Genomic DNA, 27,318 nt, shown 5'->3' on the forward strand with positions numbered 1-27,318 from the left:
TTTGCTCTAGCAGGTCAGTAACTGGCAATGTTTGACTTCCTGTTTAACTCAAAATTCATTTTTAAGGGTCAGCTAAGGCCCAGGGCTCTCATGGTACCTTTCAGACAACCTCAGTCCACCCTGAACTCACTCTCCTCCCAAATCCTGTGTAATTAGAGGCTAATACGACACAGAGCACTCATCTATTACGTGTTTCAAATGCTCACAAAACACATAGACAGATTATGCTGGAAAAATGAAAATTATTCAGAAATGGCACTACAAGTCAAGTTATGAGGGAACACGGGATAAGAACTGAAAATGTAACGTGTAACTTGGTAATTTCAAACATCAAGGTGATGACCAAGTACACTGCTGAGACAAACTGCTTATCAACCACATAATATAAAAATCAGAAAATCATGCAAGTGCCCACCTACTAAATTTGTTAATAGAGAGCTAATTGAAGCTTCTTTTTTCATCTGCTGCACCTGTTAATCATTTCCTAGCACATTACCTTAGCTAAATGTAAGCAGCAGAAACAAATAAAGTAGAACTTCCCCCAATGAAGAAGAAAACTCGGAGGTGCTGGATCTTTTCTTCCACACTGACAAGTGCCTACTGCCATGGGTTGTCTCTATATCAAGATGAATTTCAATGACAATTTACTCACACAGAACTTTCTACCAAAAGATGGGCTGCATGCTTTCCTAGGAAAAAGAATGGTAGAAGGGTGGCAATTAAGAGTGCACTGGATTTTACTAGATGGTTCAGAGAGAGGCTTCCTGGAGAGAGGGAATTCATGATAGAGCTCAGAGTCATGACTGTGTTTGAGAAGGATGAGGATTCCTGTGAAAGCGAAATATAGGGCATTTCAGGGGATGCAGTTTTCAGAAGATGGGAAACTAGGCTTGGCTAACACAAGCCTCTTGGGTCATGTTAACTTTAATACTGGAGACTTGATACTAAACTTTTACTAAACTTTATACCATAGATAAAGAACAGCCAAAGTTGTTTGTGAGTAGGAAGTGGCATCGTTAGCTGTGTGTCGAGTAAAGAGCAGGAGTGGCAGCAGAAAGGAGGCATTAAAGGGTGAGACTGTTGTGAGAGAGCTAGTTAGGACACATCTGCCAGGGAGCACATGAGGAATGAGGTCTGAATGAAGCGGCAGCCTTGGGAAGATTTACAAGGCAGATGGGCGATGAGGACAAAGGAGGATTAAGCAGATAAATGCAGTTCCTCGTCATGAGGTCTCCATTAGGCTTTCTTCAACTATACTGCACCCTGGTTTTTCACACGCTAAGCAATGATTTCATTAGTGTGAGAGAAGCATAAAAGTCATCTGAATCAGAGACTCCCACGTACTCTCCCAAGGCAGCCAGCACCAACACGACCATGCAATATTAACAACGGCAAGCATTTTCTATCATATGAATGGAGCACGAACATCAACCATCCACATTATGTACCCAGAACATACATGCGCCTATGCAGTGTGTTGGCTATTACACACGGATATAAAGCACCGTTCATCCTCACAACAACAACCCTGTGAGGTGCTAAGAGTATCCTTGGGTTACATATTAGAAAGCTGAAAGAACAGAAAGATCCCATAACTTGCCCAACGGCAAACAGCTATCAACTGGATGAGCCATGGTTTGAACCCAGCAGTATGTACAGAGCCCACGCTCTGAAGCACAACATAGACCTGCTCCTTGGAACCGGGGCATACTTTGAGACTATTAAAACTCTTCTCTATCCAATCTCATCCTAAAATTCCATGAACACAAAGAAAGAGAGGAAACAAAAGTGGGAGACCAGGGGCATGAGACTCAAAGGGGGGCACCCGCTAAGGGATCTTCCTGCTGGGCCAGAGGTTAACACGCCATGCTCCCCACGCAGGGGGCCCGGGTTCAATCCCTGGTTGGAGAACTAGATCCCACATGCTGGAACCAAGAGTTTGCCTGCTGAAACAAAGATCCCACAGGCCACAACGAAGACCCGGCAGAGTCAAAATAAAATAAATATTTTTAAAAAAGGGGCCTCCTAAGTCAGGGGTGATGTGGAACATGGTCAATTTGGGCGTCAAAAATAGCAATTCTGGTTCAAAAGACACTGGACTTACCTAAGGGGCAACATTCCAAACCATATTTCTAGTCTCCTTCTGGATAAATAAATATTTACAAATAGGAAATATTGGGTTTAGCTACTAAATGCCAGAGAAGCTGTTTAACTTTGAGTGTGCTATTTTGAGCGGATGATTAAGTATGCTTTTAAAGGTAGATTCTGAAATATTTTAGTCAATAATCTTCTCCCCTGTAATAGAGGGTAAAGATGTTTACCTACCGACCATCTATTTAAGAGACCAGCTTCATCAAAACCACACAACATGATAGGAAAATGCCCAGTATCTTAGAGTATCCACTATTAGGTATCTGAAAAAGAATTTCTAATATAGAGGTTATAGAAATTACTTTGTTTAGTACTTTGTTAATGGTATTTTATTTTTGGGAATTTGGAGCAAACTGCCACAGGAAAACATTAAGTTGAACACAGAGCTAAACCTCTGATGTATTGATTTTCTGTTTTTACTTCAGCCAAATGTTTTTCCCACTTAGGATTTTTTTTTTCTTTCAACAGAACAATTCTGAAAACATTTCTGGCATACAATCTTGTAAAACTGAAGATGTTACATATATAATAATGTTCACTGAAGTGAAGTGAAAGTTACTCAGTCGTGTCTGACTCTTTGTGACCCCATGTACTATACAGTCTGTGGAATTCTCCAGGCCAGAATACTGCAGTGGGTAGCCCTTCCCTTCTTCAGGGGATCTTTTCAACCCAAGGGTCGAACACAGGTCTCCCGCATTGCAGGCGAATTCTTTACCAGCTGAGCCACAAGGAAAGTCAGGAATACTGGAGTGGGTAGCCTATCCCTTCTCCAGCAGATCTTCCTGACCCAGGAATCAAACTGGGGTCTCCTGCACTGCAGGCAGATTCTTTACCAAGTGAGCTATCCGGGAAGCCCAATAATGTTCACTACTATCAATTAATTTTACATTTGACCTTTACAAAGTTTTAAGTTAGTTTCCAGTGCTAGGACATTGTTCTGTGTCGCAAATAAACCTACGTCTTTTCATGTAATTTTAATTGTAAACAGTAAACTGGCTCATATAACCCACTGCGCTACTGCAAGCAACACACCTAAAATAGTTTTTAGTGGAAAAAATTATGACCTTCTAGTCTTCAGTCTTACATTCACTTTGCCCTGAATGCTTGAAACATTGTTAAAAGCAACAGCAACTATAAGTTATCCAGCTGTTGTAAATCACAATCAGGTTTTTTTCTTTTTTTTTTAGAGGGGAAAGGAGATCTTTTTCATGGGATGGCTCTAAGGGAAAAGGCAACCACAAAACATTTAGAGGTCAGAAATCTGGGAGTGATGAAAACTTCAATATGCCTACTGCAGAATGGGGGCAAATCAGATTTCTGATTCTTATCCAGCTAAAGACTCCTGATTATGGATTCTTAAAAGTAAAAATCAAGTCTCCACTCTATCTGGGGGTTTCTCAGGGAAACAATATAATCACGCATAATGTCAGACTGAGAAGAAACTCCTGTGAAACCTCAGTGCCTTTTGTGGTGTATTCTTAGAAAAATACCCCAAGAATACACCCAAGCCAAGACTATTCTTGGTTGTACCAGTTGGAGGGCAGCAGACGTTCTAAAAAGAGACTAGTCTCTTCAGCTTGACTAGGTCACCCTGATGATGAACCAGACCTTCATGAATTTCCTATTGACTACTCGTCCTGGATGTTTCTTGGCTCTGTTTAGAATCCTTTGAGAAATTAACAGTCTATCTGTCAACTAGAACTTTAAACATACAGCACATACAATGGCCTCTGGATTGTGAGGCAGAAGTAAAGAAATTTTACTGGGCACTAAGTTATTCTTCCAACGACTGGAGTCGGTGTTATAAAGCAGGTTTGTGTTGGCAGACCACTCTCCTCTTTCTCCTGAGAGTCATGGGGGTCAGGCATTATTGTCCTGATTTTTGACAGATGAGGAAACTGAGGTTCCGGGAGTTTCTAAGACTTGTCAGTAAGTGGGAGAGCTTTGATTTGAATCCAAAGCACAAGCTGCTTCCACTACATTATTAGCAAAGCCAGATGTTTCAGATTTAGAATGTATCCATGAATCTTCCCTTCTCTTGAAATAAAGGCTCCATTTGCAAACAAGAAAAAAATTTGACAATCTGATGTTTCCAGGGCACAAAGACACACAAAATATCATTCTGTTCTGAGGACTGTCTTACTGAAGGGATAGTTTTTCACTGCACCATAAAAATGAGATGGAACCTTGCTATCTTAAAAAAAAAAGTTCCACTTAACAATGAATGATAGATAGATTTATGACTCACTTAATTGTTCACTTCTTGCGATTTGGGGGCTGTCTCTTTGCTAAAAAATGAGGGGGTGTCTTCATTATTGACACAATTGCTCATTCTTTCACTCATTTTTCTAAACAAAAATATTGAGACAGTTCAAATTAGAGAGAACGTGACAGAAGAGAAAGAATAATTACTTGTGGTTTTAACATTTACACAACTGCTGCAAATACATCAGAAGATGATAATGTTCGAACCAAACGTGTTGCCCTGCGCTGCACTGCGCTCCCTTTCTGTCTGGGATTTATTTAATATCTCCTCTCTACTCCCAGCGTCTAGGGTAGGGGATGTGGCAGGCATCTGTCTTGGTGAAGCCGGGTAGAATACTACTCACACCCTGCACATTTCATAAATATTACTGGGACTAGATTAAACCAAGCTTTCTTTTTTGCTTAGGAAGTCAAGAATATAGATAATTCTAATACTAACAAGAGCCAACATTTTTTAACAAGCACTTACTCTAGGGCAGAAAGTGTGCTCAATGCTGCCTTGTATTGATGATCTCATTTAATTTTCACCACAATCCTGCAACATGGGGATTCACAGACCTTCCAAGGACAACGTCTTCCATAAAGTAACTCGAACATCATGTATTTTTCTTGGTTATTTTATTATTCTGAATATCAGCTTCTAAAGTTTTTTTCCCAAATTACTGCATGAGCAAAACTTTTGCTCCATGATTTTACAGTTTTCTCCAAGCTGCTTAATACCAAAGGTTTCCTTTTCATGATTGTTATGTAAATTAATGTTATCATGTTTGAATAGGTAAATTGACCACAGATTTAGATTTACTATTATTACCATGGGCTGCCCAGGTGGCTCACTGGTAAAGAATCTGCCTGCCAATGCCTGAGACCCAGGAGACTTGGGTTTGATTGATCCCTGGGTCAGGAAGATCCCCTGGAGGAGGAAATGGCAACCCATTCCAGTATTCTTGCCTGGGAAATCCCACAGAGGAGCCTGGTGGGCTACAGTCCATGGGATCACAAAGAGTAGGAAGTGACTGATAATATAATATTTATATCATCATAACCTAATATAGTAGGGATCTTTTTTCCCCTCTTACAGTACAAATACAACAAATTAGTTCTTTGTCGTAACTAGAGATTGTAAGTGGAGTCTAAGGTCAAAAAATTGTGACAGGAAGGCACAGTTACCAAGCAGATATTATGTCCAGTGAATATGGCTGAAATGGAGCAATAATGAATGAACTGAGTGAGCACTTAGCACCCTGTGAACACATCTGTAGACGACAAACTGAACCTATTTAGCCAAGGCTTTGGTCCAATACAGTTTCCTTTGCGTGCGGCTCAGATGCTTCATTCATGTACGACTTTTTGCACTCTATGGACTATAGTCCGCCAGGCTCCTCCGTCTCTGGGATTCTCCAGGAAAGAATACTGGAGTGGATTGCCATTCCCTTCTTCAAGGGATCCTCCTGATCCAGGGATCGAAGCTGGGTCCCCTGCATCACAGGCAGACTCCTTACTGCTGAGCCACGAGGGAAGCCCCTGAGTCTCCTTTCACATAAACTAAAGGAATATACTTGATCTTTCAAATATGAGCCTGTTTCATGCCTGTACACTTAAAACTTAAATTCAAGTGAAACGTACGATATAAGCCTAACTAAAATTTAAGACTGGCAAAGGTTTGTCTAAAAACAGCACATTATACACTTGGCCGAAAGTCTTGAAGCCCCAAAAAGTCCCCGGTAGGTAAAACATTGATTTCCAAGAGGGGTTTTTTAACCACATCCCTCCGTCAGGATCTGCTGTCTATTGATGCAGTTTCATATCACTAATGATTTTGAGAAGAGCTTCTGTATTATCTCCAAATAAAATCTTATGGTGATGCCAAAAATGAGAAAGAGAGAAACCAACATTACGTGAGGAAAAAAAAAAAATGCTGAGAGAAAAAAGGCAAACGTTGAATAAAACTAATAATTTAGGGAGGAAATGTTAACTGCTTGAATCAATATTAAAAAGACCAAAATTCTATTATTAATCACACTCTTAGGTTAAATCAATGGGGTATGAGTGAAGAGACCAATTTTCACATTGTTTTACTAAATATAATAGAAAGGGGATAAAAAGGATCCAATTTGTGAGGTGAGAAATCATTGATATACAAAAGGCTCTAAAATCTGCTCAAACACTCTTCGGTGAAGTTACAATTTGAAATTTTGTTTCTCCTTCTGGAAATCAAACTCCTTAAGAATGAATTCAAATCAAAGGGGCTGAAAGTAGATGGTGTCCTGACTTAGCCTATAACATCCACTTGTCTTCTCTTCCACCTGCGTCTCTCACTTCAGCATGGACTTTACAGAACGGTGTCAAGGTATCACTTTATCTACAACCTGCCAGGTCTTGTATTTGGGAAGTGGACACTGATTTCCTTGGCAGTGGCTGATTATCACATGCTGTAGGTTATCCAACTAGAGGACAGTAAATTTTTTTCTTTTAAGAAATCTAGATAACCTTGGTTTGGGTTAAAAATATCACTGTTACTGAATTGCATAGATAATAATAAAGCAATGCTGTTGGATCTTTATTTATGTTTTGGGTGAACTCCCAAGGTAAAACTGAATGTGCTCAGAATTTTTATTCAGAACAATTGAAACTAACAAAATACTTCAAAAGAATCCAATTGTTAACTTAGCTTTTTTTCCATAGGCTGCTTAACAATTTTTTAAAAAGTAATATAAAATTATATTTTTATACTAACAAAAAAGTTTTGTTTGAGAGTAACTAAATGGTAATCTCCTTTTCTTGAATTTTGATTCTGAAGTTGTGTTTTGTTAGGCAAAAAAAGGGTAAACTTGTCAAAGTCAATTTTTTTAAACTGAATTTTTAACCACTTCACATTGATATTTTAAATCATTGAGTAAGAACTGCAGAGCAGTCTACTTGGTAGATAAGAAATTCAGCCAAGAAAATTTTGGTAAGTATTTTCAAAAACAAATAGTTGTAAAGCAATGGTATTGATATAGAATAATTAAACATTGTTATGAACTTTTCCTCTTCTCATTTAGGTCTATTTTATGGTATGCTAAATTTTTTTTTTCCAATGCTAAATGAATTACAAAAATGTCATGTTGGTGAACTTTTATGATTATATGATCATAAAACACTACATGTAAATGGACCCTAAAGACTTTTGTGTCTTATCCCTAATGTGAGTACTAAGTTCAGAAGTCCAAAGTCATGGCCCAAAGTCTTGCCGAGTGGAGTCTTCTCAGAGTCTGGAAGCCAGGTCTCCTTACTCAGCCACTGCTCCGTGGTTTATCCACAGCAGCACACTGCCACTACCAAGTCTCCATGTATTTAGCTGATATAAATTAAGCATTCCAGAAGTGACAATGCTTGACAACCAAATGCATAAAATAGTAAACAATTAACAATCAAAATAAGGAAACAGCTGTTTCTTTTTATATAAAATTATCTCTAATTTACAATAAATGCCAATTAAAATTATTAACCAATATACATAAATATCCTTTGCCTTATTGTCAAACTGCTAACAATTCTCCTGACTTTTCAAAGAGATTCCTAAAGGATCTTCCTTCTGCTCTTTGACCCCCCGTCCCCCCTTTTTTAATCTCAATCAGGAAACAGTACATCCTTGAGCATACTGGTACTTTCAACCCAATAAAAAAGGAACTATGTCACGAAAACAAAGGGCACCAATGAGAAAATGAATAATCCAACACAAGGCACTGCTGTGCTAACGATTAAACCTAATGAATACAGAAACTCAACTGAACTTGATCTTACAATCATCTGTAAGCACTAAGATTAGCATGTTAAAAGCTTTAATGTACAGAGATATGACAAAATGTAATTTTAAAAGCAATGACTTTCAATTTTGACTCTTGAAAGTAAAGGATTAAATAGTGGATGAATAACTGTCAACTGAAACCTACAAATGTCACTATTACTAACGTATTATAATAACTTGGTGCATATTTCCCTTACATCAAGAGTACAACCCCATCCTGTTTCTTCTTTATCACCTCTCACCTTCATGTATGAAAGGACTTCAACTTAAGCAATAAGATGTTCATTATTTCAAGAAGAAACTTGTGATGGTCAGAGGCACCCGCCTATGTTTTATTTACTGATATATATATGCCCTCCAGGTTTTCCATTAGGTAAGTTAAAGTCTGTAAAACTTTATTGGTTAATAATGCTCAGCCATTTAATCAAATAATGAATTCACTATTCATTACTCACAGTATCAGAAGATTATTTCTGTGAATATCTTTTTGTATTTAAAAAATTACTTCTTTGAAGTATTTTTTCTTTTTTCCACATAAACAGTATAAAAAATTTATGTCTAGAAGATCAAATTTTCCTTTATTCTGCTAACACGGATTTACTGAATATCTGCCAGGTCCTCTCTCTTGTATCTTGAGCTGGGAATACAAACTGAAGAAGACAGTTTGCCCCCAGAGGGATGTGTCCAGGAGACAGATGTATGACCAGATAATGCAATTACAATGCGAGGAGATAAACAATGTAGGCAAGAGAGGTGCCTAATTCTTTCTGGAAGAGTCAGAAAAGGATTTCCTGAGCGGCTGAACTGAATTCTGCAGGATGACAAGCAGTGCTCAGGAGCACTTCATAGTAATGCTAAGAATGCACACACAAAAGCAAGAAGCTGTAACACTGTTGAGAAAGTGGAAGCACAATGCAGTTAAGAACATGCACTCTGGAGACAGACTGCCTGGGTTCCACCTTGGGCCATTACTTAACCTCTCTGTGCCTTAGGTCCCCTGACGATAGAAAGGGCATAATATGAATATCTACATTAAAGGGCTGCTATGTAAATAAAAGGTTTTTTTTTTGTGTGTAAATCACATAGTAACAGCAATTTAGATGTTTGCTATTATTAGAGCTTGAGTGCGGGGTTCTTGATGGCAGTGGCAGAAAGAAGGTGAAGACCAGAGAGTAGGGATGGGCCAGAGATAAGAGCATGCGTGCATGCTGTTGCTTCAGTCCCGTCTGACTCTTTGTGACCCTATGGACTGTTGCTGCCAGGCCCCTCTGTCAATGGGATTCTCCAGGCAAGAATACTGGAGTGGGTTGCCATGCCCTCCGCCAGAGGATCTTCCCGACCCAGGGATCGAACCCCCAATCTTTTATGTCTCCTGCATTGCAGGCAGATTCTTTACCGCGGAGCCACCAGGAAAGCCCATAGAGACAAGAGGCTCATGGTTAACTCTGAAAGAGCTGGGAAGACATTGCTGGAGTTTAAGCATCTGAATGATGACCTGCAATGAGTTTAAGGCTTTGATAAAGACTAATGGGGAGTCTGGAGTGGGATGCAATGTGAGGTCGGGAGATGAATCAGGGATCTTTGGAGATAATTCTGGAGTGTTGCTATGAGCCTGAACCAGGGCAGTGAGATAGGAATGGAGAGAAAGGGGGTAGATTTAAGAAATACCTTGGAGACATTTGGTAAGTTGGTAAGACCTGATGACTCACTGGATGGTGGGATGAGGGAGAGGTATAGCGTAGGGAGTGAGTGGATGCAAAAGATGCTATACTTTATGTTCAAGATGAGAGGGAAGGATGCTTACTTCTTTGTTCTCTTGGTTTTAAAGAAACACAATAAATACTGAATTTACTTCCTTCCCTCGTGAGACTATACTCTTTTTGCAAGTTGAGATGAGTAGATATTGAAGACAATTGGACTGAAAAGGGTTTTCCAGGTGGAGGCTAGTGGTAATGAACCCATCTGCCAATGCAGGAGACATACAAGATGCGGGTTCTATCCCTCAAGGAAGACACGGCAGCCCACTCCAGTACTCTTGCCTGGAGAATCCCATGGACAGAGGAGCCTGACCGGCTACAGTCCACAGGGTTGCAGAGTCGGACACGACTGAAGCAACTGAGTATGCACAGACTGAAAAATACTTTAACTTAACTGCAGAGTCCTGCCACTTGACCTCAGAGTTTCTAACGTTATCTGAGACCTTGAATTTCAATGACAATATTCAAAATTTGGAAGGTATCTTTTGGCTGTTTTGCTTTAGTTTTCTTTTCTGAAAATGCAGACATTCTGACTAGCCTTGTTTCCCTCGGTGTTATGTGATTCTCTGACATCAGCACTAATATATTCACTCTGACATTTGATACAGGCTGGTTTGAGCAAGAAGGGGCAGACGGCTGAGTCTGTGGGCAGGACATAGCAGCTAAGCTCAAGACTCAGTGGCATCTGCAACAGGTGTTCTGTGGAACCAGAGTTAGAAAGGGCTTCTTCCTCTATTTTTAAAAAGTGGGGAAGTAACTCTTTCATAACTATACAGAAACTGACTGTTATATGCTCCTTACTATAAGATACAATCATCAAGATACAGTATTTATCATCATCAAAGTGGACCAACTGAGTGTTGTTTTTTTAACTTCCTTCCATTTTTGAAGTAGAAGATTCTTGAGTTATGGCAGAGGTCCTGAAGTTGGGGAATGAACTTGCTAAGCCTACAAGATTTTTTTTTTTTAGTTCAATGACGCTATAGCCTATATGTGGCTAACTTTTATGTTTACAAGATTGAGTGTCTTCTTTGTCCCTGGAGGGCCATTTAACTTACTGGACTGTCAGGGAATTGACAATGACAGCATAATTGAAAACGCTTATTTTCAATATAGAATTCTAAAGCATTTTAGCTATTAGGCAGTAACAAGAGGCCATGTCATCAAAGATGAGCACCCGTTCCCCAACTCCACATGTTTTTTCTATTAACTTTCGTCACTGTTATTGGCTGTTTTCATACAAGCAAGCAAACTGATGCATCAAGATACTGGATAAAATATCATAATATCTAAACTACTCTTATTTACCCTTTTCTTGGATTTTGAGACAACCCAGTTTTCAGGCCCACCACCCCTTCTAGCCATAGTGTCTGGCAGAGACTTGAATCCAAGACACAATGGTCTAGTTCTGGTCTATAATTTTCAGGCTACAAATCCTGAGGTATTTTTTTTTGAGGGGGGGAAAAAGAGCACTTTGTTTTAATATCCAGAAAAATAGTATATTCAGTCTACTCATTAATCTGACTCTACCTAGTCCTTAAAAGCTAGATAAAATAGGAAGTCAGGATCATTGATTCTGTTTGTTAACCCACTATTCTTACACTTTTCCTTCATTACTTACTGAATTAGTGAAGAGCCAATATCAGAAACAAGAAACATTACTCCCAAATGGACATATTTATAAACATGTTTCTATATGCCAATTTTTAATCTTCTTTCTTATAATTAACAGCCTATTATAGTTGAACCTGGCAAAATATTTTAATTAGGCTGTCCATAGATATTTCAATAAACTTGAAATTTTTGATATTTCAAATATAACCCTGAGTTATCATGCCTGCCTCCTACTATTTTAAATGTATAGTGTGTGCTACTGCAGGAATTACCATGGTTACTTGTTATGCCAATAGTGAACTGCAGTTAGCATTAGAAAGTATTGTGCTGTCTTACCTCTGCATTGGAAATGACATCGACATCTCAGTAATCACAATAATATGAATTAACATGGGACCTTGGAGAAATGTGACTATGAGACCAATTGGCCATAATGCAAGAAGTTCTTAAAGAGCTGAACTATATTTAATGTGCTTTTTTGAGAGGTACACTGTGTTTATATTCTCTAAGAACTTATTTTAATCCCAAATATGGTTTTATTTTATTAACAGTATTGTTGAATGGTTATAATCTCACTCCTTCCTTTTCTTTACGCATTCTCCTTTAGAAGTATACAGGAGTTCAGTACCTCTTTGTATAGAAACTGATTCACATTTCATGTGAAATAATTTACAAAGGATGCGACTTGCAAGGTTTGCTAAAGGTGCTCTGGCAGCCCCCAGAGATGGTACCTAGGATTAAATTGATTTCATCAGAACCCCCAATTCTGATTTTGTTGACTAGCTGAAGCTTTATTATGGAAAGGTCTACTTAATAAATAGTCGTCTTTGACTTACTATCCGATCACTCCTGCTTCATCAAAATGCTTTAGAAATTCTTGGGGCCATTTTCGCATGAGTCTCCCTGATCTCTCAACTTTATTGAAAAGACTTACGTCTGCAGATCACCAAGTAAAGGACTGCTCAACAACGACACGCTCTCCAGGACTGGGGTCTCCACTCACCTGCACTGGTGCCTGCACCGGACGTGAGGTCTCCACCCATCAGACCACCTGTGGAGGAAAGAGGAAGCTCAAAAGGAGGAAGGCTAATGGCCCCCAGGACAACACACTGTACCTCTAGCAACTTTAGTATTCTTAGGATTCTCCCAAGAGTCCTAAATTTGTCAAGTGTTACCTAGGTCAGACGGCTGACATTTGTTTTACTGTGACATGCTGTGCTCAAACACTAAAAATACATTCCATCACTGACATTTTGCAGCATCTTTTTTCCCAAGATTACCTTTAAAAAAAATCTAGTCTTTGAATGGTCTCTAAATGTTTACTGTATTTTCACACTTAGTTTTCCTAAGATGGCATTTTCTAGAAAGTGAAGAGTAAAGTTTATTATATGCTCAAATAACCATATATTTGATGTTTAACTTTTTGTAAATATATTTTATAGAATTAATTCTGTGCAATGCTAATTGCCTAGCACTTTGGTCATTTCATGAATCTTCTAACAGTGAATGACCTCCTTTACTACCTGAATCTTACTAATGCAATAAAACAGGCTTTATTGGCCACGAATTTAGAGACATATGTTTATTCACTGCTAGCTTAAGAAAGCAGGATAAAATTTGGCAATCTTTATTTATGGGAGTTGGGATGTTTTAAAAAGATACTGAAAAAAAATAAAATAAAATAAAAAGATACTGAATATAATAATTATTTCTTAAGGAATAAAATTTAGCTAAAAGAACAGAATATTAGCTAGATTATTTTCTAATTGCTATTATGATTATTTGGTACTGGGTTTGAAATTAGAAGAAAATGTTCATTACTTTTTTAGGAAAGAGTTTATTATTTCCAACCAAATAAATATTTTGGAAGTAAACCATGAGATTTTTTTTTTAAATAAATGAGCATGAGTTCATCAAATAGGAAATTCAACAGCATTTGAGTATGATCTAAAAGGAATACATATAGTTATTGAAAATGTTTATGAAAGATTTCAACATATTCAGAAGTAGGGATAATAGCATAATAAGTTCTTTATACATATCAAGATTTATCAAGATTTTTTTAATGTGGCTGATTGTATCCTCTACATGAAGTTTCTGTACTAAAAAGTAATACACATTTAATTCTAAGGCAGATATAAGTATTCTGAAAAAAAAATTCTGTGGTTAAATTACTTTTAATAAAAAAATATGTCTAAGACATTAAAATTCTCTATTAAGTGCTTTTTAAGAAATAAAATGTAAGGGTATAATGATTAGCTGTATACAATTTAGAAATTCAATTTTGGAGCTTATTTTAGAAATATGAAGGATTTATTCAGTTATATTCAACTCATATTTACTGAGTTCCTACCGTGAACCTGACAAGCAAGAGGACATTCTTTCCTTCAGAGTCCTATAAGTCCAGTGGGGAAATGCACACATACTCAATACAGTATATCATCTGGTGTATCACTTGATCTGAGTTCTAAGAATGGACAAACTTTTCCTGAGCAAAGATTTCTTTTCTCTGAGACACTGAATTGTACAACCATAAGAATTTCCTGGAAGCATAGACACAAATCTATGGCAGTTGTGTATGTCCTTGTGATACGCTCTCATCTTCATTTCTGACCTAGTTTTGTTTTTAATTCACAGTTCTTATAAATTATGCTATTTCATCACATTTCTTCTCTGCCTTAAGTCCTCTGTGCTATAAATTACTGGATTGATAAAGAAAAAATTGACCAAAATAATAAATAACTAAATGAGATAAATGCTATCAAGGGACACAGGGGAAAATGATTCATAGAAAAGGTGATATCTGGCTAGAAGAGGGAAAATGGCATTTTAGGCAAGAGAAGAGGAGAAACCAAAGCATGGAGACAGGATATTCGGCCTTCTCTTTGAGAAAGCATGTGGTTAAAATTCAGCCAACTGAGGAGATGGGTGATAGGCTAAACATATCAACTGCAGATCATGAAAGATTTTGAAAGATATGCTAAAGGGTTAGGTTTTTACCATGTGGAAGACCTAGATGGGGATGGGTATTAAGTGATAAAGGAACATAACAAATGGAAAGCTGGAACACTCAGTATCTTGCAGGAAAAACAGCCTTCTTTGCCAAAGGTAGCTCCTTCCAATGATTTGCCACTGTTGCGTTATTACGAGGACATACCTGTGTTACCTGCACTTGGAGGTCGATGTGTTACACCAGGAGACATACTATTCCTCTGCAGAGAAGGGTGGGCCAGTGGCAAAAGGTTGGGGTTTCCCAGTGAGCTGACGGGGTTGCTGTAGACCAAACTGTTGTGGCTGGACACTGGGATGGAGACTGGCATCTCAAAGTTGGGAGGCGGGACAGCCTGCAGGCGCAAGAAAAACAAGCCCGGGTAAAAGAAGTGAAGAGAAACAAAGCCCAGTACAGACAGCCTCACTTCTCCAGGAAAAATCTCAAATGCCAAACCGCTTGGTGTCTAGAAGATCATTAAGAGGAGCTCTCAAGATGTTCAGATCATAAACTGATTTCTTTAATGTGCTTAGAACTGTTTCTTTGCAACTATTAGGAAACGTTTCACTTTTGTTTAAAACAAAGACCCATTTCATTAGACTCCATTGTCTTTGAATTCCATTCTATTAAGTGGTAATTGTTCATTTCTGATATCTGAATCCGGTGCCAGAAATGACTGCAAGATCAAAGGTACATGACTGTGATGACTTCACAGAGAAAAGGGATTAAAATGCACACTGGAGCCTTTGGTTTAATTGCTTATTGAAGCATATTTATGCAGAATTTAATGATATAAAATCATCTCCGGGCATGTGAATAGCATATATACTTTAATTATTATATTTAAAAGTCTGTCTTTTGAAAGTAACTCTAAAGATAATCGACATTTTAAGACACAGGGTTCAACAGAGCATGTATCATTCAATAATTCATATTTTAAAATGATAGTTCAGAATATACATCATACTTCACCTTTTGGGATATACTGACATTGACAAATGGCAAGACCTATATCTCCAATGAGAGAGTTGCAAACATTTAGTGACCTGTGTGGATGTCTAATTAGAGTAATTCAGACCCCAACTATTGATTTTTTGGTATTATTTTGGCAATATAACCCACACATGCTTTTTTTTCTGCTTGCATTTGTTAGATAATCATAGTTGAAATATCCTCCCCTCCTCCTTTTTTTTCATTTTTAACATTAAAAATGAAAATCCTGTTTGAATACATTGCCAGAGGACTCATGGTGTGAGAGTATGCAGCATTCTTAATATAAAATGGATATGTGTGTGTATGTATAGATGTGTGGATCTAGTATGTATTATTAGGGTTTACACAGAAGATTCCCTCGGGGAGTCTCTAATAAGCCACTGTACAAATTTAAATGCATATGTGCCGACGGCTCAAAGTTTTCTCTTCTTACTATTTTTTTCTGTAATCCTAACATCAAGTTTTTTTCTTTTTGTTTATTTCTTGTTGATCGGCTGGCCTGCATCACATGTTGTGCTTTGCAGCAGTTCTCTGTTTATCCTGGTGATAATTACAACACTGTCCTCTTTCTCTGCTTCTGCTCCCTTATTCTTTATTTGTCCTATTTTTCTTTTCTTCCCTGATCTGGACAAGGCAATACTGATAAGAACAAATGCGTCATTAACTCTTTTCATTTACATGTCTTTGATCCTTCATTGATTTAGAGGGAAATAAAAGTGTCCAAGTGTTATATTAACACAGATTTTTTTTAAATTAAGCTTTATCTGTTGTAAATAGGGTAACAAAAATAATTTTGGATAAACACCATGATGTCATTGAATATGAATGTTTGATAAGACATCAAAGAATGATTATGTTCCCCGATTCCCAAAGTCTTTAAACAACAAAAAAATTAGTATATGCTGTAAAATAAATGTCTAGAGAGTAAATAAAATACTGCATTCCCTTATTAAAAGGCCAAATAGGAATTATTCTAGCACACTTGAGAAAACAAAGTAACCTTCCAGGACTTCTCCATTTACCCTGACCCCCTCTCCACTGCTCTGGGCCCAGGAGACTGATGTCCCAGACTGCATCCAGCACATTCCCCTGGCCCTCCGGCTTCACCTGGGCCAATGAAGGCACCGGCAGAAGTACAGAGAGTCAGAGGAGAGAGGTCCGGATATAGTTCCCCTCTTGCTGGGCCAGAGGACGGCAGAGGCTGCCTTCCCCTAGCGAACAGCACACCTCCCTTTTGGTCCTCTTTCCCGTGACACAGATCTTACTGTGCTCTGATAAATTCTTCCTCCTTTCGCTCCTTCAGGCCTACGTATGCTAACAGCTTCCAGGTTGGAAGCCCTAAGGTACTTCACAATTTCTTGAGTTTACCTGATCTCAGTTCTGTTCACTCGCTCAGTAGTGTCCGGCTCCTTGCGACCCCATGGACTGCAGCGTGCCTGATCTCTCCCCATCTGTAAATAGACCCTTCACTGAGCTCTCTTCCATTCCCCTTCTGAGTCTGCCATCTGTTTTCCACTAGATCCACAGGAGTAACTCTAGATCTAGAATTGTGGTACACTGCCGGTGGACTGTCTCCTTGGGGGGCACTCTGGGAACTTGCGGGTGTCACTGACTGCGCTGGTATTCTCCTGGTTGGTAGATACGCTGTGGTGGTGGTTTAGTTGCTCAGTTGGGTTCAACTCTTGCAATCCCATGGACTGTAGCCCGCCAGGCTTCTCTGTCCACGGGATTTTCCAGGCAAGAATACTAGAGTGGGTTGCCATTTCCTTCTCCAGGGGATCTTCCTGACCCTGGGATTGAACCCAGGTCTGCTGCACTGCAGGCAGATTCTTTACCGACTGAGTTACCAGGGAAACCCCAATATGATGTGCTGTATATCCTATTATATGTGGGACAGTTGTACACACCAAAGAATTGTCTCTTATCCCATCCCACCTTCAAATGCTCCACTGGACATTTCATGTGTATGAAAAACCTTTTTAATAATCATCTGAGTCAGAACTAACTTTGTTCTGCAAACACACGGTATTTTTAATACACTGAAACACAGATTTTTTTTTTTAATGCACTGAAATTCCAAGAAATGCAATTACTGTGTATGGTGAGGGAATGTTCCACTTTGTTTGGTAGGGAACTTTGGAAAATCATGTCACCAGTGACAGTTCTGCTCTTGTGACCTGGGTTGGAAATCTGGCACACTGCTTTCTTTCTCTCAACTCACTCCATTAAAAAAAGTTCTCCTCACCACTTCACTAAAACTGTTCTTGTCATTGTCATGAATAACCTTCAGATTGCTAAATCCAACAGTAACTTCTTAGTTCTCAACAGGGACGCAGTTGATCACTGATTCTTGATAAACTTCCTCCCCTTCCACAACCCTGGACTTTCCCTCCTATTTCGATAGCTGCTCCTTCTCAGCCTTGGTTTCTTGCTCATCCTCTTCTCCCTGCTCTGCGAATGTAAGAGTGTGTGCTCAGTCGTGTATGACTCTCCACGACCTGGTGGACCATAGTCTCCCAGGCTCTTCTGTCCATGGGATTTTCCAGGGAGGAATACTGGGGTGGTGACCATGCCCTCCTCCAGGGGGTCTTTCTGACCTGGGGATTGAACCCTACTGCTAGCATCACCTGGGAAACTCGAATGAAAGAGTACCACGGTCCTTTTTCTAGTTCTAGCTCGGATCTCTCTCCTGATTCCAAACTTGCATATTCAGCTACACTCTAAATATTTCTATTTAAGTGTCTGATAAGCATCTCAAAACTAGTCCCAGTCTAGCTCTTCCCATCTTCAGCTGATGGCAGCTCAATGCTTTCCCTTGCACAGAATAAAGTTCTGGAGTCATCCCTGAATCTTCTCTTTCTCCCATAATTCACTTTCAGTCTACCCGGAAACACTATTGGCTTAACTTTCACATATAACCTCCAACCACCTCTCACCTTCCAATGGCTGACTCTAGCACCATCATCTCTTGCCTTGATCACTGCAGTCACCTGCTCATAGCTACCTGCTTCTATCCTTGCCCTCCCTTTTATTTTCAACCCTGCAATCAGATAGATCCTTTAGAAGCATAAATCAGGTGACGGCACTTCTCTATTCCAAACCTTGTGTGAACTCTCATCCTAGTTGTAGCAAAGTCCAACTTCTCCCTATGTTCCACAGGGTCCTAATTCCAGTTTTCATCAGGCTCCATAACTGATTTCCTGCCATCCTGTTCTCCCCTCCCTCATTCTTGTCTTATTTCTCTGTTTAACTCCATCACTTTCTTCAAATTTCTGCTCAAAATCTGGTCTTTTACATCAAGAACGGACTTGTGGTTGCCAAGGGGGAGAGGGGAAAGAGGAGGGAAGAATTGGGAGTTTGGGATTAGCTGATGCAAAAAAATCATATATACAATGGGTCAACAACAAGGTTCACTGTATAGCATGGGCAACTACATTCAACATCCTGTGATAAACCATAATGGGAAAGAATATGAAAAAGAATATATATATAACTGAGTCACTCTCCTGTACAGTAGAAGTTAACACAACATTGTAAATTAACTACCCTTGAATAAAATAAAATTTAAAAAAAGCTAGTCTTCTCAAGGAAGCCCACCCTGACCACTCTATTTAATCCTGCTCCTGCTCCCACCCATCTCCTGATTGCTTTCTCTTCTTTTATAAGATCAATTAAGATATTGGCCACTTAATGTCCCCTTTTATCAGATGCTAAAGCTCTTTTGCTATGAGGTAGTACATAGCCTAGCCCACTTTTTATTGTACTAATTGAATATTTTCATTCAAAGAATTTTTAGGAAGATACTATATGAATGTAAAAGTAATGTTACAACAACTTACTGTGTATTATTTATTGAGCAAGCACTATGCCATAATTTTCATACACAACATGATTGAAGCTTCCAACATCCCTTCACTACAAATATAAACCTTCCTTTTTAAATTGGTGAGATTAAGTAAGTGATCCAAGGATGTCTAACAAGTGACTGAGCCTGTTGGTTTTGCTACTAAATGACTGTGCAACACGGTATACATTTTTGAATAGAAATAAAATATTTTGGTCAGAAATCATACTGTGACGTGAGTGTGGGCTGCATGTGAGAAGCTTATTATTTATGGACCAGGAACATAACAGACTAAATGGATTCTTATGGGACATGGCTGAACATCACGTTAGGGTATGTGCTTATGCCTGCTGATGCCAAGGTGGGATGAGGCTTTGGGAAAAAACACACCTTAAAGACTCCCCTTGTTCACATTTACTCAGATTTCACATTTTAAAGCTCTCTTTTGCTTACAAATGTTTTACTCTGTATTCATTATTACTATTTATAAATGTTTAACTGGATACCTAAGGACCCCACTACAAGACTACTTCTCCCCTGAATATTCTACAGAATACTGACCGTGTCTCAGTAGAGAACAAAGCCAGTACCTTCCCCTACCCTGTGATTATTTGCATATTCAAAATAAAGAGGATGGTTAATAATCATTTAATGAATTCTGAACCATTCTACTAACCAATTTGGTAAAAGTCTCTCTACTCCTTTTTACCTCTATCATCCCCAAGTCAAATTCTGGGATTCTGGGCTATAAACAATTTGATGAGAGTTATTATAAAACTCTCTTGTGACTGGCTAGACAGAAGTCAGATATAATTCTGATACTGGCATGCATGAATGCTAAGTTGATTCAGTTGTGTCCAAATCTTTGTGACTCCATGGACTGTAGCCCACCAAGCTCCTCTGTCCATGGGATTCTCCAGGCAAGAATACTGGAGTGGGTTGCCATGCCATCATCCCCTGTAATGATCCAGGGGATCATTCCAAACCTAGGGATCGAACCTGCATTTCTTATGATTCCTGTATTGGCAAGTGGGTTCTTTACCACTAGCGTCACCTTTCAGGAAGTCAAGCATACTTCAAAAATTCACAATTCATAAAACATGGTAACATCCATTGCATTTCATCTTTTGTTTTGTTTCCTTATCTGTATCAGAAACTGGCTAAATAATTTTGAAATCACATCATAAGCTTAAATTTGACCATAGTGACAAGGTGTCTCAGAGAATCAGAAAGAACATCAGCCTTTGTATCAGAAATCTTAGTTGCAGTCCAGGTAGTATAATAAACTGCAACTTAAGCAGGCAAGTCATTTGATCTCCCTTGACCCTATGTGGGACCTGAAGCAGCTGCATCCAAAAAAGAGACCCATCAACTCTAGGTGTCTTAGGAAATGGTTATAACAATGTACCCATGTTTATAAGAAATTGGCATTTTTTCTTTTTCTTCTCAACTTTTCAAAATTAAGGAACTTAAAAGCATCTAGGTATTTCCCTGGTGGTCCAGTGGCTAGGACTCCACACTCCCAGTGCAGGGGGCCCAGGTTTGATCCCTGATCGGTGAAGCAGATTCCACATGCCACAACTAAATATCCTGTGTGCCGCTAGGACGACCTGGCACAGCCAAAACAAAGAAACAAAAAACAGCATCTAAATTTTAAAAAATTTTGTTGAAAAAAAATGAAAGCCAAAATGTCATTAAAGACTTCAAACTTGCAAAGATTTCGGGGGCAGGCTCCAAATTTTAGAATCCCCCAAGAAAGGAAAGAAGAGAGAATTTTGGGTGATTAAATAAGATGATATAAGTAGGACTGGCTGTATAATTTGCAGGGCTCTGGGCAAAATGAAAATGTGGGGCCCTTGTTAAAAAATTGCTAAGAATTTCAAGATGGGGATGCACAGTGCTTAAGCGGGCGTGGACCCAGGGGAGCAGGGCCCTGTGTAATAGTACAGGTCACACACCCGTGCCGCCGGCCCTGGATGTAGGGATGCAGGCATGAGAGCTAAACAATTTTTAGTTTCTATCCCTGAACAAATGGATCATGGTTAGCAAAGTGAGTCACTGCGGTCAGAAAGGTATCTGAACTCTTATCCAAAACCCATGATTTCCCAAACGTACCGCAAGGAAAAGTCCAATAAAATATTTTTAATAAAGTATTTTTAGTTAATAGGCCCTCTTTCATTTAATGGGAATGACTGAACGGAATTCTTTTTGGGGGCCACAGCTGACATTCTCAACTTCTGAACAACCATGACCAGCCTGCTGAGAGCTAGCAGAGAAAGGAATCCCACAACGCTGATGACCAGCGACTAGACTTGGCGGGCGTGCGTGCTCAGTCGTTTCTGTCGTGTCTGAGTCTTGGTGACCTCATGGGCTGTAGCCCGCCAGGCTCCTCTGTCCATGGGATTCTCCAGGCAAGAATGCTGGAGTGGGTTGCCCGCCAGGCCCCTCTGTCCATGGGATTCTCCAGGCAAGAATGCTGGAGTGGGTTGCCATGCCCTCCTCCAGGGGATCTTCCTGACCCAGGGATCGAACCCCAGTCTCCTGCCTTGAAGGCGGACTCTTTACCGACTGAACCCCCAGGGAAGCCCAGCGACCTCGCTTGCTGTATCCAAACCCCCTCCAGGCCGCCCCACGACTGTGGTCAGTGACCCCCTCCACCTGCAGCTCCTCACAAGGTCTACACCCGTGGGCGTCCCCGTGGCCGTCTCTCATGCACCTGCTTCCCCGCCTCAGAGCTACAGAAGCTGAATTCAGTATAAAAACAGAGGTCATCAGGTGGCCATCCTCTCAACTTCCCTCTCCCCCGCCCACTCCGACTACATCTGCGAATCCTTCCGGTTCTCAGCCCTTCCTTGAGAAGCTTCGCCATTTTATCCCCATTTTATCTACGCGTCCAATCTTTTCCTTCCTTTAAGTGTTCCTCCTCGGCATATGAATCACCTCAAGTACTTTTTCCACCTCCCTCCTCAATCCTAGTTACAGTCTTCTTTCTCGCTCTTCATAGTTCATTATTTGAAGAAAATCACCCATACTATTTCCACTTCCTCCCTTCCTGGTCCCTCTCAACCCGTCTTGCACTTGCCCGCTCCTCCTGTCAGGCCATTTCCTAATTCCTGGTTCCTCAAATGGACCTGTTTTTTTTCTCGCTGTGAAACCCAGCATGAACCATGGCAAACCCCACATGAGGAAATGCTGGTCGACAGGATTCCAAATCAGCCATGAATGATTTCACGTCATTGAGGAATATGGGCAAAAATGAGATGGTACCAACAGGTGACTGCAATATTAAATTCTCGATCTGAGAAGGGAAAACTCTTCAACCTGGGTCTCTGGAATAGAAAAACACCCTTGCAATGTTTTCAGAGAGGCAGAGACACTCTCTCCATACAAAGGGCAGAGTGTCCTAGCCCTGCTGTAAATGTTTTAGCAGCTGTGGAAACTTTCGGCAAAATTTACTTCCAGCCACTGAACGCGATGTGCGAAAACGGGGCTTTTCATCGTGGAGACTGAAGCACTTACTCAAGAAACGGGGACTTGCAGGCCCGGCCCGGAGCTCTGTGGCTCCTTCTCACAGCTCTGCCTGTGAGCTCTAATGTGGTTTTCCATCCCCTGCCGCACGCCACTGCACCTCTTAAGAAATCATGTATCCTGATTTTGAACTCTTTGCACGACAGGATGAAATATGGTGAGGGAACCCAGGTATGCATTACACCTCTTTCCCCCTAGAGCACAGGGGAAATGATCCAATGTGCAAACATGGGCATCCTCCCAGATCTCTGGAGGTTAACGCTCCACACACACATGGAGAGTGACTGCCAGTTCTACACACACTCCCCTCTCCTCACCGTGCTGGGCATTCCTCCTGAGACACCTAACGTGCTTCACCTTAAAATCTTAACATTCACAAATGCGCCCAGCAGCTCTCAACTAGCATATTATATAGTGAGAGAAACTCAGGCCATAGCAACTAAAACTTGGCCCAGAGGAGCGCCTTCTTTCCTTCTGCTGGGCAATAAAATCTCAGGAGATTTCATTTAAGAATTCTGGCTGTAGCAAATATGCATTGCTGCCTCTGATAGGAAATGTTTCATTTGACCAAGCGCCCACTGTGGAAGTGCTGTATGCGGTACTCGGTCTTACGAAGCCTTTAAGAGTTTACAGCAGTTAGCTTTCCTTCATGATAGAGAGTATTAATAATTCTGACTCAACAAAAGATTTCCTGTGGACATTATTTCATTGAACAAAAGCAGCAGACGTCTATTTATGAGGACATAAAGTTTAACAAGCATACATTTTATAAATAAGTTTTAAGTGTTCCGTTTAATCCAACATGGGCTGATTGTGCACCTACTATGTGCAGAGCGTTACTTTATCTTGTGAGTGTCATTGTGGGTTTGGCCTGGAGCTTTTGTCCTCAAATATTTGCACCTGTAATTGCTGAGGCCTGTTTTCACGAGTCTCTCTCAATCCTCAGGTTTCAGATGTTTCCCTAACTTAGAGAAAGTGTACTTTTTTGAGAAAGGAATTAAATACCTACTGGGGAGCTTGTATACAGTGAAGGTTCAGACACGAACATTCATTACTCAGTAAGTATGTGAACCTCAAGTTGTAACACTTTATGTCACAAAATGAACATCACTTGATTGATGACAGAATAAAAGGTATGTACTTTCCCCCTCTATAATATGTGGGCAAACAAAATAATACATGCAGAGTTATTTCTCTTAAATATCTGGCAAGGCATATGATTGATTGTTAGGAATTTTTTGACTTGGTTAAGACAAAATTTAGCCAAATGTTAAAGCATGGAAAATGTTGATGTAGGCAAAGCGAATATTCTGATAAAGCTGTAACATCACCCCAGCACACAAACATGTTGAAATCTTACCGTTAGGTTGTCATGCACTCTGCTTCCCTGCAGCGAGCATTAGCTTTAACCCTTCAGTGCTGCTGCTGAATTTCATGTTTAGGGAGAGGGTGGAAGCTTCACTCAAGAACAAGCTTCTACTTGGGGGATGAGCTGATGAGCGGCAGTTTACACGAGAGAACAGCCGTCTCACCCGTGTATCTGATCTCAGTTAAAATATATCTATTTTATAGTCAGTCCTCGTTCAGAAGGAGACTCTGGTATTCGCGAGTGCCTGGTGATTTGTGTGGACTGTGTGTTTAAGAGATTGTGTAAATTCTGGGTGGGTCACCAAGATCTTTCTCTTCCTCCTGTGAACTTGCTACCTCCGAACGAACTTCTGGGTGGCACATCGTTTCGATGACGTAACTTCCTGAAGGTTTGCTCTCCAAGTGAAGGGCCCTTGGAGTGAGATGGCTATTTTCTGGGTTTGCCTTTGCAGTGTTGCTGAGAGAAAGCCCTCACTGAAAGGGTTAAGGGATGTTACTGCAGCAGTTATCAGCAGACCAGCCATCTACCTTTGGTACTTACAGGAATTTTATGGCTCTTGATCATATTATCAAATTCTTCATTAATTTTTTTGTATTTTTCTTCAGTGCGTGGGGTGAGTGCATAAGAGGAGTCGGGGTCGGGGCTTTCACAGCCTTTGTTCTCTTTCTTGTTCAAGGCCTGCCAGGTTCAGAGAAATATCAAGAGTAAAAAAAATGAAGGGTGTTTTGAGTACTTACACACAATCTTTGCCTGCTGATCATTAGATCAATATCTTCGTTAATTTTCCTGTACTTGTCCTCAGACTCAGGGCTGTGACCTACTGAGTCGTCTGCATCAGGATCTGGGCTGTCACAGCCATTAAGGCCCTTCTTTCTCAACGTCTGAAATACATAATTTGGAAAGTTCAAACCTAGACAAAGGCTGTAAAAGACATTCCGGGGTGTCACAGACGTTCAAGCTTGCCAGTATTTTAGGTTATTACATGGGCTATAGTACATGAGGGTAAAGCAACTGTAGAGAGAAATGGTGAGTCATTTTAACAGGGCACTCATGACTACTCAAGAAAAAACAGTAAAAGGGAAATATTCCTTCTGAAACCAAATTCAACAAACGAAAGATGGGATGAGGGTTGAAGTTCCATGATCTGGAATGCATACGTGCTCCCAATATCTAGTGAGAGACAATCACAGAAGAATACAAGGGGGCAAATTGCAACACTATTTTCCCACAGAAAAATTAGAAGTTAGGGCGTTACACAATGATTTCTGAAATGTGATCATGACAAAAGCAGAAACGGTGGAAAGAGATCCCCAGTTGGAGTTGAACATAATGATTGGCACTAAAAGCGTCCTGCACCCCACCTGTGGATATGCATTTGACAGCAAAAGGCGGTAAGAGAATCCAGCTAACATTCTCCCGAAGTACCCATTAAGAGTGTTTAGACACTGTGATCAAAAGGAGAATCACCTTCGTTTACTCTGGTTAGAGTTCTGTATGTGAAAATTTGCACTCAAATGGATAATACTGAGAAGCTGTCAGCCTGAACAGAGGCTGAAAGAAAAGTGAACACAGCTGAGAGGGGAGCTTCATCAGGAAGGAAGAAGTGTGTGTGCGTCGCTCAGTCGTGTCCGACTCTTCGCGACCCCGAGGACCGTGCCCACCAGGCTTCTCCATCCATGGGATTCTCCAGGCAAGAATACTGGAGTGGGTTGCCATCGCCTTCTCCAGGGGATCTTCCTGACCCAGGGATCAAACTCAGGTCTCCTGCATTGCAGGCAGATTCTTTACCGCCTGAGCCACCAGGAAAGCCCTAGGGTTTCATTATCATGAGCTAAGTAAGGAAGTCAAAGAACACGCAGAGAGGTAACCAGGTCAATGACCACCAAACTAGCACAAGATCCTCCTGGCTGAAGCTCAGGAGGATCACCCTGCGACTGCCTCCTGACACACGGAAGTGGAAACTCGGTGCCTCATCTCCAACCTCCTGTGTCTGGTCTGGTCTCAGCTGTCACACAGCGATAAACACTCATGTAACACTGTAACAGGAAAAGTATGAGTCAGGAGTCCTGAGTTTTTACTTTTTTTTCTTTTTAAAAAATTGATGGTTGTCAACTTAATTGGACACAATCCCAATTTACAGAGAGAGTTACGTTTTTAGAGATTATAAAACTTCTGATAATCAATCACACAGCTTGCCATGTACACTATTAACAGACTAGCAACTTCTCTGAATTTTCCCAGTACTACCAAATCGTTTCTAAAGAGCTGTGTACCTAAGTGTCTCTCATTAATGGAAAGTTCAGCAGAGCTCATCTTTATTAAAGATCAAATGCACATACAAACAAAGCAGGAGCTGCAACATCAAGCTAAGGAATTCAAAACTGAGATAACACTCCATTTTTAATTCATGCGATTGGGAAAAATAAATAAAACAACATGAGTTAAAAAGGGGGTGTCAGTCTTAAAAATTTAAACTCCTTGGCTCTTATTGATGTGTAATACAAATGTAACGCTTTAAAAATTAATTTGAGGCACTACAGATATTCACTTAAAATCAAACTGAGAGCTACCATTTTGAATACATCTATGATACACTGTGTCTATGTAAATATTTATTAATGTTATACTGATATAATATAATAAATAAACATATGGTTACGGCTTATTATGTGGTAAAATGTTTGAATATTAAAATGAATATTTTGACACACGATGATAAAATGTACATTTACAATCTTGGGGAATTTATAATTGGTGGGGCCACCTGTCCCCCATCATGGATCTATAGCTATCATTTTTCCACCCAGAATAAGTACTTCCAGAGGGTTCCTGCAATAATACTATTGAGGCTGTCACAATATATTAGAATAACAACTTCATTTGCTAATTTAACTTCCTATGTTTTAAACTCTTTCATTGGCATTATCTCAACTGCAAAAACATTCTTCCCGGTGATGACTATTTGTATTATGATGTGGTTCCACTTTGATCTCTACATGTCCTTGAGCTTTTAAGAATAAT

General features: G+C 39.9%; 1 protein-coding gene across 16 annotated transcripts in view; it reads right to left on the reverse strand.

Annotated features, from left to right (window-relative positions):
• MEF2C (myocyte enhancer factor 2C) overlaps positions 1-27,318 on the reverse strand; it is a 173,830-nt gene that overhangs the window by 19,708 nt on the left and 126,804 nt on the right. For 8 of the 16 annotated variants that reach the window (XM_020875436.2, XM_020875435.2, XM_020875442.2 and 5 more), the window contains 3 exons: positions 25,035-25,178; positions 14,732-14,918; positions 12,578-12,625 (listed from right to left, as the gene is read on the reverse strand). In XM_020875436.2, coding sequence (XP_020731095.1) covers positions 12,578-12,625; positions 14,732-14,918; positions 25,035-25,178 — 379 coding nt within the window. Of the gene's footprint in view, positions 1-12,577; positions 12,626-14,731; positions 14,919-24,837; positions 24,976-25,034; positions 25,179-27,318 lie in introns of all 16 variants that reach the window. The other 8 variants (XM_070465797.1, XM_070465796.1, XM_070465799.1 and 5 more) reach the window with 3 other exon arrangements.

Source organism: Odocoileus virginianus, chromosome 3 (assembly GCF_023699985.2).
Source record: "Odocoileus virginianus isolate 20LAN1187 ecotype Illinois chromosome 3, Ovbor_1.2, whole genome shotgun sequence".
NCBI lineage: Eukaryota > Metazoa > Chordata > Mammalia > Artiodactyla > Cervidae > Odocoileus > Odocoileus virginianus.